Source organism: Cherax quadricarinatus, chromosome 80, assembly GCF_038502225.1.
Source record: "Cherax quadricarinatus isolate ZL_2023a chromosome 80, ASM3850222v1, whole genome shotgun sequence".
Taxonomy (NCBI): Eukaryota; Metazoa; Arthropoda; class Malacostraca; order Decapoda; family Parastacidae; genus Cherax; species Cherax quadricarinatus.
In genome coordinates this window covers 13,779,843-13,794,388 of record NC_091371.1, presented here as the reverse complement: position 1 = coordinate 13,794,388, position 14,546 = coordinate 13,779,843, and the positions used below count along the sequence as shown (strand labels likewise).

General features: G+C 38.4%; 1 protein-coding gene and 1 long non-coding RNA gene across 3 annotated transcripts in view; both read right to left on the bottom strand.

The window, feature by feature from the left end:
• Positions 1–3,791, bottom strand: part of SppL (signal peptide peptidase-like protein) — a 139,462-nt gene extending 135,671 nt beyond the window's left edge. For both annotated transcript variants that reach the window (XM_070102150.1, XM_070102152.1), the window contains exons 1-2: positions 3,646–3,791; positions 775–1,651 (exon numbers count right to left, since the gene is read on the bottom strand). In XM_070102150.1, the coding sequence (XP_069958251.1) occupies positions 775–800 (26 nt within the window). In that variant the 5' untranslated portion in view covers positions 801–1,651; positions 3,646–3,791. The remainder of the gene's footprint in view (positions 1–774; positions 1,652–3,645) is intronic.
• Positions 3,792–8,293: 4,502 nt separating this feature from the next.
• On the bottom strand, positions 8,294–14,404 carry LOC138855079 (uncharacterized). The gene is made up of 2 exons (XR_011394232.1): positions 13,155–14,404; positions 8,294–11,765 (listed from the first exon to the last, which is right to left on the bottom strand). It is a non-coding gene; the product is annotated as an uncharacterized lncRNA (long non-coding RNA).
• Between the last annotated feature and the right edge of the window lie 142 nt (positions 14,405–14,546).

The following is a 14,546-nucleotide window of genomic DNA, read 5'->3' as shown; positions in this document are numbered from 1 at the left end:
CTCCATCTATAAATATATTAAACAACCACGGTGACATCACACATCCTTGTCTAAGGTCTACTTTTACTGGGAAATATACTCTTATACATACTCTTATACATACTATAATTGTCAAATAATTTTACTGAAGAGTTTCCCATTCATAGATTGCAAGGCTTATAGGATGACCATTTATTCTGGCTTAACACACAACCACACGACCACCTAAATTGAAAACTAAAATGAGGAATTCATTCAGAATAAACTTTATGGAATTCCTATGCCCAGATCTCCAGTCTTTCTAGACTTTTTTTTAATGAATTTGGGTCAATATTACAAGATTAGAGTAATATTAGCAGGGCATCTCAATAAAAAAAAGGAAAAATCTAAACAAAATTTACTGTGTACAGAATTTAGTGGTATTATCAAATTCAGAATTTGCTGGGACCAGAAACTTAACTCTCATAAACTTAGGGGTTACACTACTAACCAGGACAACACCTTTTATAAACTATTCATTGTTTACTTCATCACTCATTATTATTATTATTATAATCAAGGGGGAAGCACTAAACCCATAGGATTATACAGCGCCTATGGGGGGATGGAAGGCATTCAGGCTTAATTCAGGGAACTGGAGCACAGATCCAATTCCCTAGATCAAGAGCCCCTCACCAGCGTCAAGGAGCCTTCCTTGAGGGGTCATCACTCATTAACACAGTACCATATTAAAAAAATTAATAATACTTTACTGTAAAGTCTTTACAGAAAAAGAATCAAAGAGCAGGTACTTACCATTGGTACTCTGCACTAAGCGTCATGGTGATGGCAGAAGCACTGCTAATTTTTCACTCCTGCCCAAAATGATGTCGGATAGCTCGGAATGGTGCCAAGCATGGGTTTAATAACCAGTGATGGTGGTGGTGGCAGTGCGGGCAGTTTTCATTTAGTAATAATGTAATTATGTGACTGACAGTTGTGCTAAATATAAATGTTTCTAACAGTGTGCTTGTAAAAGAGGTATGTGTAGTACAATCTGTTAGAAACTAAAATTGTGATTTAAGGCTCAAACAAAAATTGTGTTCAAAATAAAAAATGTTTTTTCAAGAAACAAAAATGCTTAAAGAATGTAATTTGTGAATCTATTTACATAAAACTAAAACATTTATATAATAAACTCAACAGCTAAGTTACAGTATTTCTCAATGTAAAGAGTATGTGAAAAAATATAAAAATAAGTAGAAACATCTGAATTGTGCAAGTGTGTATAGAAATACATGTACCAATGTACGTGGGGTGTTGCCACTATCAACTTAAACTGCAGTTCTAGTTTCACACTTCACACTTGCTTGATACAGGAGTCAGATTTGTCACAAAAGGTTTGCAGTACCAGTGTTTCATTGATACCCCATTTCAATGCAGTTCATTCATTTGATGATATCAAGTAAATATTCATCTCTCCTGCCTGACATCAACATCTATTTGTATCAAGCATTGCTGGATTTTGGCACACTCGAAGTATTTTCAATTATATTTTCATAGCTCTCACAGTAGTGTGAGCATAGCAAGTAGCTTAATAGTTTTATCTCTATGCGCTACCCGCTTTCCTTTGCAGATCCTCACACAAACAGTCTTTCACCATTGTTTGGTGAACCTTTCATTTAAAATCCATCTGAAAATACAAGAAAAACATGGTTTATCATCAAACAAACATTAGCTATAGCAATACACTGTACAAGCAAATTCCATTAGTTAGCTGGTTATGGGAATACAAAACTGTAATTCAACAAAAGGTGGAAAAGATGATTTCACTGCTTTAATAAACTTTTTTCTAGCTATAAAGTTGAGCTGATCAACAGTAAATTATAGAAAGCTTTCCTTCAGCACAATTAACAGACTAAGACTACAGGCCACTCAATGCATCTGTTTTGGGGTGCATATTTCTGCTTGCTTATCTGTATGATTTTTGAGCTCATTGATAACTGGTGATCTTGACTGTCATTACTATGTAATATAGCCCATCAAGTTATTCTAATATGCGCTACAAATTTTTAACACTTGCACAATCAAGGACTTCAATTTATAACTCGCTAATTTTAAGTTTTGCATATATTTTTCTATTTTCATGACTTGCCTGAAACTAGGTGTACTTGGTGACCAGATCAGACAAACTATTGATGCCTGCAGCCCACAGGACCATATCATCACAATCTGGCTTATTAGGCACTTTCTGAAGGATGTTGTCTTAGTTTTCTACTGAAGACCTCTACATTTGTTGTGGCAATATTTCTTATATTCTGCAGTACAATACTGTATTCATTGGTGAAAAATTAAGAGACTTCATATACTGACAGACATTTTCAAACTGTACTTGTGGCACACTTAATTTTAACTGGGTTCGTTCCATATTTCTTTCTTTATTTCTCACTCTATTAAGCTGTTATTTTAGTATGCAGATCAGGAAACTGGCATTTGAGAACTTTTTAAGATACTGTATAATTATTAATATACAGAACCTGTCTTCTTTCCAAGAATACATTTTAAGTGCTTTGACATGGTCCCAGTAACTGACAGTTTATTAAGTCAATGTGAACACAACACGATTTTTGTATACTGTAATTTCTAGCTCCAATATTTACTGCATCTCATCTGCCGTGAAAGGAGATGCAAACAGAACAATATTGTAAATAAAAGAACACAAGTGATTTGATTTTGACTACATTTGCTTTCCCCATCCTCCAAAATATTAGGTCATGTAACATAACTATGCCTATATCCTCTACCAGTTTTACATTATGAAAAGACCCAAGTCATTTCTCCTGTACTCAATTTTCGAATTTATCTCAGATGAATACATTATTCACTGCCAATGGAAAATAAAAAAGGGAAGCATCAATAGGAACTTCAGTTGGCAGCATTAATAGGATTGTACATGTAGGTTCTCTCCTATGATAAATTGATAACATACTTTCTCTCAACAAAACAGAGAAAATTTTGTAAAATATTGAAGTTTATTATATTTACAAAAAAAAAAAATTGTGCCAGACCCACAAGTCATGAGGCATGTAACATACTGCAGAAATTTTATAAAAAATGTTAAGTATTCTACAAGTATCCATAAAAAAAAAAAAATTGGTTACCATTTAATTTACCACAGAAAATTTTTATTTTTTGGATCAGTGATACAGCACACAAAAAAAAAAAAACAGAAAAGTAAAATCAATATTATCTGTCAGGCACTAAGCACATATGTTATGCGCCTGCAAAATAAAGAATGTAAAAAGACACCAGTTAGTGAAGCTATATTGACTTTCACTTTCTGTACATCTCACTTGAGCAAAGACGAGGGTTGTTCCCTTTCATTTGAGGGTTGTTGCACTCTCACTTTCATCTGGATAACTCCACCTAGGGCCAACCACGAAAGGCTAATAAATTCACATTGTCTTTAAAATAACGCGCGCCAACCTAGACTAACATTTCCCCAGTCACAAAATATTAAATCAGCAGCAAAGTAGGAATCCCTCGGCGAGAAAATCTACGGAGGTGAAGACGTTTCATTCTAACTCCTTTTACACCTTCACCCGCACCAGCATCACTTAAGTAAGGTGATCAAAGCACAACCTGAACATTAAGGGATAATGTAGAGTGTAGTGCACTGGCTCTTACCGCCGAATTCCACAGTAACTTGAGGGGATAACTGAGTATCTCTGTCATCCCGTCCAGCTAGACTCTCCCACACCAAAACAACAACAGAGTGTGTCCAGATGCCTTGATGAGGTCTCGCATTATCCATTTCTAACTCATCAGAGCCATTTTCAACTCGTTGATTCTCTCCGCTAAGTTTCTTATATAATTAGTTTTGCTGCATTGTGCCCTGGGTTTATTATTTTCGGCTCATTGTTATTGAAGCGTTAATGAATTTGAGTGATAGAAAGCATTCAAACGTGCATTTCCATTTTCTTTTAATTTCTAATTGCTGGTATCTGCAAACAAAATGAAAGAAGTTTATAAGGTGTTTGTTAAAGAATAACCCCAAAAATCATTTATGCCTTCAATAATACATACATGGAATATGATAGAGCAAAATATTGCAAAGTGTGAGAATAATTCCGAAATGTCTTCAGAAAATGAGAAAACGTAATTCGCCTGTTGTGCATAACTGATTTAAATTAAAAAAGTTAGTAAATAAGTAAGTTTATTCAGGTATACACAAATACACTTACATAGAATTATCATACATAGCAGCATATGTGTAGAGAACCTAGGATAACCCAAAAAAGTCAGACAGAGTTACTTAAGTTGTGCATCTAAATGGTTTGCATCTTTTATCTTAAATATAGTTAGAACTGCCATACAAAGGCGGAAAATAATGATGGCTAACGCAGGATATCCCAAGAAAGCCAAAAATTATTTCACAACTAACACCTGGAAACACAAGCTAAGGATTTAGTTATTGTTCTTAGACTGTTCTTCAAGAAATTCACCTGACACATATCTTTTTTCACAAGATGGCAGTGCCGGCATTATACCAGAGTTGATGCGAAACTGAGGTTTATAAAAGGAACCCAATGGAAATAACTAACACTGTTTAGTGTTCTACGTTAAGTCTGCATAATTTACCAACAGTGTATTAGATAAGATTTGTTTGGAATTTTAACCCGGAGGGTTAACCACCCAGGATGACCCAAGAAAGTCGGTGTGCCATCGAGGACTGTCTGTCTTGGGGGGGTTTCAATCTTGTCCCCCAGGATGCGACCCATAAAAGTTGACTGACACCCAGGTACCTACTTACTGTTAGGTGAACAAGGACAGCAGGTGAAAGGAAACATGCCCAATGTTTCCACCCGGCCGGGGATTGAACCACGGACATTCGGCGAGAGCGCTATTATAATCGAGGAGCGCAAGACCCGTAGGATTATACAGCGCATCTGGGGAGGATGGAAGGTATTAAGTCTCTATTCAGGGAACTAGAGCACAGATACAATTCCCTAGATCAAGAGCCCTTCACCAGCGTCAAGGAACCTCCCTTGAGGGGCAGGAGGCGAGTGTTGCCTACCAAGCAAGCTACACTGAATAAACGTGTAATGTCGTCTGTAAAACCATATACGGTTAACCTATATAAAACTTATCTCAACGACATGTGGGAGTGAGGCAAGCAGTGTCCCTATGACGGGCCACGGGTAGTAGCGGCCACTGAACTTGGTGGGCCAAGTGACGTCGGTCCATCATTATCAATAATAATATCTTTATTTACTACAAGTACATGTACAAGGTATACAGGTCTAGCTGACATACTACTATATAGAGAGCCCCTTGTTATACAGAACATTTCTGGCAAATTTGGTCACTTTTGTCCCATGATCGCTTGTGCTCTCTAGGCTGGAATACTGCTGTACACTAACTGCCCCCCTTCAAGGCTGGCGACATTGCAGACCTGGAGAGTGTACAAAGAACTTTCACTGCACACATAAGTACGATAAGGCACCTAAATTACTGGGAACGGTTGAAGGTCCTTCATCTGTATTCCCTGGAACGCAGGCGAGAGAGATACATGATAATATACACTTGGAAGGTCCTGGAGGGATTGGTACCAAACCTGGACACGAAAATTACTCCATATGAAAGCAAAAGACTCGGCAGGAGATGCAACATTCCCCCAATGAAAAGCAGGGGCCTCACGAGTACACTGAGAGACAACACAATAAGTGTCCAGGGCCCAAGACTGTTCAATTGCCTCCCAGCATATATAAGGGGGATTACCAATAGACCCCTGGCTGTCTTTAAGAAGGCACTGGACAGGCACCTAAAGTCAGTACCTGACCAACCGGGCTGTGGCTCGTACGTCAGTTTGCGTGCGGCCAGCAGTAACAGCCTGGTTGATTAGACCCTGATCCACCACGAGGCCTGGTCTGAGACCACGCCGCTGGGGCGTTGACCCCGAAACCCTCTCCAGGTACTCCAAGATGCGACCCACACCAGTCGACTAACACCCAGGTACCCATTTTACTGATGGGTGAACATAGACAACCAGTGTAAGGAAACACGTTCGATGATTCCACCCCTTCGCCGGGAATCGAACCCGGACCACACTGTGTGAAGCGTGATCTTTTGCCACCAGGCTACGAGTGACACAGGCCGCAGGTGATACAGAAAAAGGATGAAGGCCTGAAGTCAGGTCAGAGCACTGGGAGGTGAGAAGACAGCAAAAGTTACACTAAATCATGTAACAATATACGGTGAGTGGCTAGCACATACAGAAAAAAAAATCAGAGCTAAGATTCAAGTTACGGATATTTCAACCTTCAGTTGAGACTTAGGTTTACAAATATACATAGCAATACAGCTATGACAATTATATTTGTAAACTACAGAGGACTGTAATTCAACAGTTATAACATCTTTGAACTTAAAGAGACGCTGTATGGTGTATTTAGGCTTAAATATAGCTTTAAATCTCACCTAGGGATAAAATTCTTGTAACAGCTTTTGATAACTTATTTATTTTAAAGAAAAGCTGCTTTGTTTATGAAAATTATTGGGAAATAAAGAACTGCTTTGTAAACAGTAATTTTTGGTTCTGGAGAATGTAATAACTTGAGCAGCTGTTTACCTATAAAAGAATTTATGAAAAAAATGTGAAAATCCTTCAGGAATGGTTTTTCGTATGAATTCAAATTCAGAATGAACCCTAAAATACCGTGAACAAAAATGAAAAGCTTTAGAAGTTAATGTGGAAATCAAATTTCGTTTAACTTCTTGAGGATAAAATTCGACCCATATAAATGCTGGAAAAATGAGAAGGGGATATAGATATGGGGAGCTGTTTGGCAAGTATTAACAGAAAATAAGACTGTAACGACTGTATACTTGACAAGAATGTCACCAAGATCTATAGCAAACTCGTAATAATGTAAGATGTATATCTGGTATAGGTTGACAGCCGGAGTTAAGCATAAACAATTTAAAAATACATTCTGAAGTTTTGAGATACTTCTTCAGACTGAGGCCCTAAGTTGCAGCTCTTTAGCTTATGCCTAAATCCTGCCCTGGTCTGATCCATGTAAAAGTGAAGGTCACGTATAATAATAAGATATCTCCTACACTGTATAATAATAAGATATCTCCTACACTGTATAATAATAAGATATCTCCTACACTGTATAATAATAAGATATCTCCTACACTGTATAATAATAAGATATTAAAAGAACCCCAATAGAAATAAGTTACTCTGACTTTTTTGGGTTATCCCAGGTTCTTTACACATATGCTGCTATGCATGATAATCTATGTAACTGTATTTATGTATACCTGAATAAATTTACTTACTTATCGCGGATGAGATGTTTTTAGCTGACTCAGAATTTAATGAAGTATGAAGAATTGGTGAAGTGTACAATGTGAGACGTGTCGAAATGGTTACTGAAGTTCCAGTTGTTGGGTGTTAGGTAAAGCTCGTCAGGGAACAGAACAAGTGTTTCCCCCCTCAAGGGAGGTTCCTTGATGCTGGTGAGGGGCTCTTGATCTAGGGAATTGGATCTATGTTCCAATTCCCTGAATTGAGCCTGAATACCTTCCATCTCCCCCCCCCCACAGGCGCTGTATAATCCTACGGGTTTAGCGTTTCCCCATAATTATAATAATAATGATATGTTTCCTGATGCGGGTCTTATATAATGACCCGCCACTGGAGCTTTTGATCATATACTGATATACCTGGCTATGGACCGATAACTGTCCCTGTAAACTGATTTGTACCAAGGGTTTGGATATGTTGAAAGTTTCGCACCTTGATTTTTTTCTGGAGTATCCTGGGTGCAGATGAGCATAGCTTCCACATATATTTTTCTGGTTCTGTTCCACTCACGAGAGGTTCCTTGACGCTGGTGAGGGGCTCTTGATCTAGGGAATCGGATCTGTATTCCGGTTCCTTGAATTGAGCCAGAATACCTTCCATCCCCCCACATGCGCTGTATAATCCTACGGGTTGAGCGCTCCCCCATGATTATCATAATAATCTGGTTCTGTTGCCTTGTGTGATGATAATTTTGGTATCCTTCCTTGCCACAAGGTATGAGTGTTGATGGTTTGGTATCCAGGTACTGTTGTTGCCTGCGTTTTTCTCCTATATATTGTTTGTAGTATCCTGCATATATACATGCAATATGTGTGTGAATTGGTATTAATATTAATTAAAACTAATACTGAAACAAAGTAGTTAAGATATGCTACACTTGTAACAGGGAAAATAAATCAGGAACTCTCCTGCTTGCAACTTTAATAGTGGTTTTAGGTGGCAATAAAACAACACAAGTGTTGGCTACGTAGATTTTTAATGCCTATAACCAGGAAAAAATAGTAAAAACAATATTTTATAATGCTTAAATGATAATACAAACACATATTTGAAAATACAGCTGAAGTATACAATGTTTTTAAAGTTTACATTAAAATATATATATTTTTAAATTAATCCAACCAACATTTTCAAAATCCTTTGGGCGATAAAATATTTTTGTAGTCCTATTTTAATACACTTAATGTTAGTGAATATACTTTTATAATGATAATGATACAGTAAAATTAGATTCGCAACCAAACTTGGTAGAGAGAAAATCGATGAAGCTTCAGAATATGGTAGCAGTAATAGTATATAACACCGATAAACTGACGAATAAGACATATGTGCAGTACCTGGGTGTCTTTGTCATGATCTTTGGCTAACCAGTTTCTTTATCAGTTGAATACAGAGGTTATTTGACGACGCTGAAATTGGAGACAGTTGACCAGGTAATCACTCGCTCAGCTTAGTGTTCACCGTTTTTTTTTTTTTTTTTTTTTGCGTCAGATTCATCAAAACTACGGTGATAAAGACCTTTATCTAGACTGAGGGACTGATTACCTCATCTTCTACTGTCTCCACTTTCAGTGTCTTCAAATAACCTCTGTATTGAAATGATAAAGCCACTGACTGGCGAAACGTCTTCATGACAAAGATACACAGGTGTGGCATATGTCTTATTCATCACCTTATTGGTATAAATAACAAAAAAGGCACAATACCGTGACTGAAATAATACACAAATAACCCGCACATAGAACAGTGGTGACCTGTACTTAACTCAGTGGTGACCTGTACTTAACTCTGTGAAGAAGTGTCTTGTGTGCTCCCCGTGGACTGAACCAAGATGCCCTCCATCGAGCAACTTTACCAGCAACTTAAGGAAGAATTGAGGGTAGCAAAGATGGAGATACGGCGATTGACAGAGGAAAACAAGAGGATTCGTAGTAGTCCTCCTGTTTCGAGTCCTCAGGTCAAGAAGGGATCGTGGTCAGTGGCTGGACAGCAGGGGACGACGAAGTTGACGATCAAGAAGACGAATGGAAAGCCAGAAACGATGAAGAAGAAAGAGACTGCTGTGGAAACTCCTGTGGAAACCTCCAACGTATTCTCGGTGCTACCCGACGAATGTGAGTCGACTACTGGGATCGTCACGACGAACGACAACAAGGAAGGTAAGAATATTGTTGTTGTTGGGGATAGCCAGGTTAGATACATGGATAGGGCATTCTGCTTGAAGGACAGGAGTAGGAGACAGAGGGTTTGCTTTCCTGGGGCTGGGATGGAGGACATTGTTAGCCGGCTTGACAACATCATGAACGGTAATGGGATCAATCCTATTATTTGCCTCAGTGCTGGAGGCAATGATGTAGGCAAGCCAAAAGTGAGGATTTAGTTAGAAAGTTCAGAACAGCTATAGACATAATTAGGAAGAAGGGGGGGGCGCCCTGTTATATGTGGCATTTTGCCAAGAAGAGGTGTTGGTAATGAATGGTTGTCCAGAGCAATTGGTATTAATTGTTGGCTGGATAAACACTGTAAGGATAATACAGTACCATTCATTGACAACTGGGACAACTTCTATGGCCGAAATGACATGTATGCCAGGGATGGGGTTCACTTATCCAGGGCAGGTGTGGGTTTTCTTGCTAACTCAGTTGAGGGGGTTGTTAGGACTTTAAACTAGGATTAGTTAGAGGTATGGATTTAGAAATGATAAATAATGAGTATGGATATATTGACTTATGCTCTGATATTAAGAATCTTATTAGTAACTGTCATGGAGTAACTCTAGGTAATGATAATTTCAGAAATTGTGTAAAAACAAAGATGAATACGAAAAATGTGCAGAAGAAAACAACATATGATGGTATTTTATGCTAACAGTCGAAGTGCAAGAAATAAAATTAATGAACTACGTTTGGTAGCATGTGCTGGGAACTTTGATATCATTGCATTAACTGAAATGTGGTATGATTTAAAGAGTCGGGATATGACTGCTGAGTGTAATATTCAGGGATTTAAGTTGTTCAATGTGGATAGATGTAATGGGAAGGGGGGAGGAGTTGCATTGTATGTTCGAGAAAATATTAATTGTTGCATAAAAACAGGTATAAAAATAGATGGAGAAGTAACAGAGTCTGTTTGGGTAGAGTTCGTGGAGGGTCAAGAAAAGCTAATTCTAGGTGTAATATACCGACCTCCAGGCTTGGATCACGATAGAGGGAGACTTCTTTGGGACGAAATTGTTAGGGCTTCTGGACACAGTAACATTGTCATAGTAGGGGACTTTAACTTTAGTCAAATTGACTGGAATTCTTTGACAGGTAATCTAGAGTCCAGTGACTTTATGGAAACAGTTCAGGACTGTTTTCTGAAACAGAGCGTAACTGAGCCTACCAGGGGTAATAATTTGCTAGACTTAGTCTTGTCAAATAAGGAAACACTCGTGAATAATCTGGAGATCACTGAAGAGCTTGGCGCAAGTGATCACAAATCCATCACTTTTAGCATTAATTGGGAATGCAAGAATAATGATAATACAGTAATTATTATTATTATTATTATTATTATTATAATCAGATAATACAGTAAAAATCCCTGATTTTCGTTCTGCCGATTATAATGGACTTAGGGAACATCTGTCTAATCTTGATTGGGGTTATCTAGCTAATGATTTTATTGACGATAATCATACTTATGAATATGAAGGGATCTGCTTTTATGATTGTTTTCTTAATAATGTACACAGTGCCCAGAGTATATACATTCCCCAGAGAGAAATTAGGTCTAATAATAACGATCCCAAATGGGTTAACAGGAGGCTAAAGCATCTATTAGGGGAGAAAAGGGGAATTTATAGGCGCATCAGAAGAGGAGAGGTTAACCTTACTGACCAATATGTTCAGCTTAAAAGAGAAGTAAAAAGGCGATTAGAAAGGCTAAACGTGACTATGAAATTAGAGTTGCTAATGAATCAAAGACTAATCCAAAGGGGTTCTTTCAAGCGTATAGGGCGAAGGTGAAGGAAAAAGTAGGACCTCTGAAAACTGGGAATGGACAGCTGACGGATAATGAACTGGAAATGTGTTCCTTATTTAATGACTATTTTTTGTCAGTTTTCACACAGGAAGATGTAAATGAGATTCCAGTAATTAACAATTATTTAGTTCCTGATGAATTTAAGTTGACTAATATTACTGTCACGAGGGACATGGTTATTAAACAGATAGACAAACTGAAGCAAAATAAGTCCCCGGGACCCGATGAGTTGTTTTCCAGGGTACTTAAGGAATGCAAGATGGAGCTTAGTCAGCCATTAACGAGTGTATTCAATGCGTCCATCCTTACCGGTGTTGTGCCAGAGTTGTGGAAGATGGCTAATGTGGTTCCTATATTCAAATCAGGGGATAAGTCCACTCCTTCAAATTACCGTCCAATAAGCCTGACATCTATAGTGAACATTAAAATGGTATAAAATACCGACAGGTTGTTAGGTATGACACATATGCAACAGTTAGGTATCTTTATTATGAAACGTTTCGCCTACACAGTAGGCTTCTTCAGTCAAGTACAGAAAAGTTGATAGAAGCAGAAGATACTTGAAGACGATGTAATCAGTCCATCACCCTTAAAGTTTTGAGGTGGTCAGTCCCTCAGTCTGGAGAAGAGCATTGTTCCATAGTATGAAACAATATGGAGAAGAAGTGACAGGATGGAGCTTTTTATAGCGCCAAGAGGTGAGACGTAGGCCACTAGGAGAGGTAAGAACTCAGATGTTGAGAGGTCAGGTCCCTCTCAAATCCAGCCCCTCTCATTAGTGGAAGTTGTCGAAGTTGATTGCAGGTCTGTACCAAGATACCCTTGTGTTGCAGTGTCTGACAGATTGAACATTAAAATGGTATAAAATACCGACAGGTTGTTAGGTATGACACATATACAACAGTTAGGTATCTTTATTATGAAACGTTTCGCCTACACAGTAGGCTTCTTCAGTCAAGTACAGAAAAGTTGATAGAAGCAGAAGATACTTGAAGACGATGTAATCTGATTACATCGTCTTCAAGTATCTTCTGCTTCTATCAACTTTTCTGTACTTGACTGAAGAAGCCTACTGTGTAGGCGAAACGTTTCATAATAAAGATACCTAACTGTTGCATATGTGTCATACCTAACAACCTGTCGGTATTTTATACCATTTTAATGTTCAATCTGTCAGACACTGCAACACAAGGGTATCTTGGTACAGACCTGCAATCAACTTCGACAACTTCCACTAATGAGAGGGGCTGGATTTGAGAGGGACCTGACCTCTCAACATCTGAGTTCTTACCTCTCCTAGTGGCCTACGTCTCACCTCTTGGCGCTATAAAAAGCTCCATCCTGTCACTTCTTCTCCATATTGTTTCATACTATGGAACAATGCTCTTCTCCAGACTGAGGGACTGACCACCTCAAAACTTTAAGGGTGATGGACTGATTACATCGTCTTCAAGTATCTTCTGCTTCTATCAACTTTTCTGTACTTGGCAATATAAACACAAATGCAGTATAATGTGATCCTTTATTGACTACGTTTCGCCCACACAGTGGGCTTTTTCAAGTCACAAACAGAACTACCTGGGGTGGAAGGAACGCGAGTATTTATAGTCCGGCTGAGGTCAGGTGAAGAATGCTGCATCTGATGATGTACCTGATTATACTGCATTTGTGTTTATATTGCCATTGTGTCGGTATTTTATACCATTTATTTTCTGTACTTGACTGAAGAAGCCTACTGTGTAGGCGAAACGTTTCATAATAAAGATACCTAACTGTTGCATATGTGTCATACCTAACATCTATAGTGGGCAAGTTATCAGAATCAATTATAGCTGACATTATCAGAAGTCACCTTGAAGAGCATAACTTGATAAATGAATCTCAGCATGGATTCACGAGAGGTCGTTCCTGCCTGACAAACTTACTGACGTTCTTCAATGAACATTTGAGGCAGTTGACAGTGATAACGAATATGATATTGTTTATTTGGATTTTAGTAAAGCCTTCGATAGAGTACCTCACAAGAGACTCTTAAGAAAAGTGGCAGCTCATGGTATAGGAGGTAAAGTTCTAGCATGGATTGAGGCATGGCTTACCAATAGAAAGCAGAGAGTTACCATTAATGGAGTGAAATCTGAATGGGGATTAGTCGCTAGTGGCGTTCCACAAGGATCAGTTTTAGGCCCTCTCTTGTTCATAATTTACATTAATGACCTTGATGAAGGGATTACGAGTGACATGAGTAAATTTGCTGATGATACAAAGATAGGCCGTATAATTCACTCTGAGGAGGATATCAATGAACTCCAGGACGATTTGGACAAATTAATGTCTTGGTCTGAAAAATGGCAGATGAAGTTCAATGTGGATAAGTGTAAGGTACTTGCCCTTGGTAATGAAAATAACCCTCGAAGCTATAATCTAGGTGAAGTAGAGCTTGATCATACAGAATGTGAAAAAGACTTGGGAGTCATGGTAAGGAGAAATCTAAAGCCAAGACAGCAGTGCCTTAGTGTGCGCAACAAGGCCAACAGATTACTTGGATTTATCTCAAGAAGTATAAGTAACAGAAGTCCAAAAGTTATTTTACAGCTCTATACATCACTAGTGAGGCTTCATTTAGATTATGCTGCTCAGTTTTGGTCCCCTTACTACAGGATGGATATAGACTCATTAGAGAATATACAGAGAAGAATGACTAAAATGAACCTCCCGTATGAAGACAGACTCAAAGCCTTAAATCTCCACTCTCTGGAGAGGCGTAGAATGAGGGGAGATATCATTGAAGTGTATAAGTGGATGACGGGCATAAACAAGGGAGATATTAATAAAGTATTGAGGGTGTCGAACCAGGTAAGAACCAGGAATAATGGATTTAAGTTGGATAAATTTAGATTTAGAAAGGACATAGGTAAGTACTGGTTTTCTAACAGAGTTGTAGATGCGTGGAACAGTCTTCCCAGTGGGGTGATAGAAGCTAGGACCTTGGGTAGCTTTAAGAAGAGACTGGACAAATATATGAGTGGGAGGGGCTGGGTTTGATTGGTGGGAGTCATTGGGGGACTACGGGAGCTATTTGAAAAGCTTCACTAGGGAAGCTTTAGGTAGTACCAACAGTCGTTTTGATAAGGACCTGCCTCGCATGGGCCAGTAGGCCTTCTGCAGTGTTTTTGATAAGGACCTG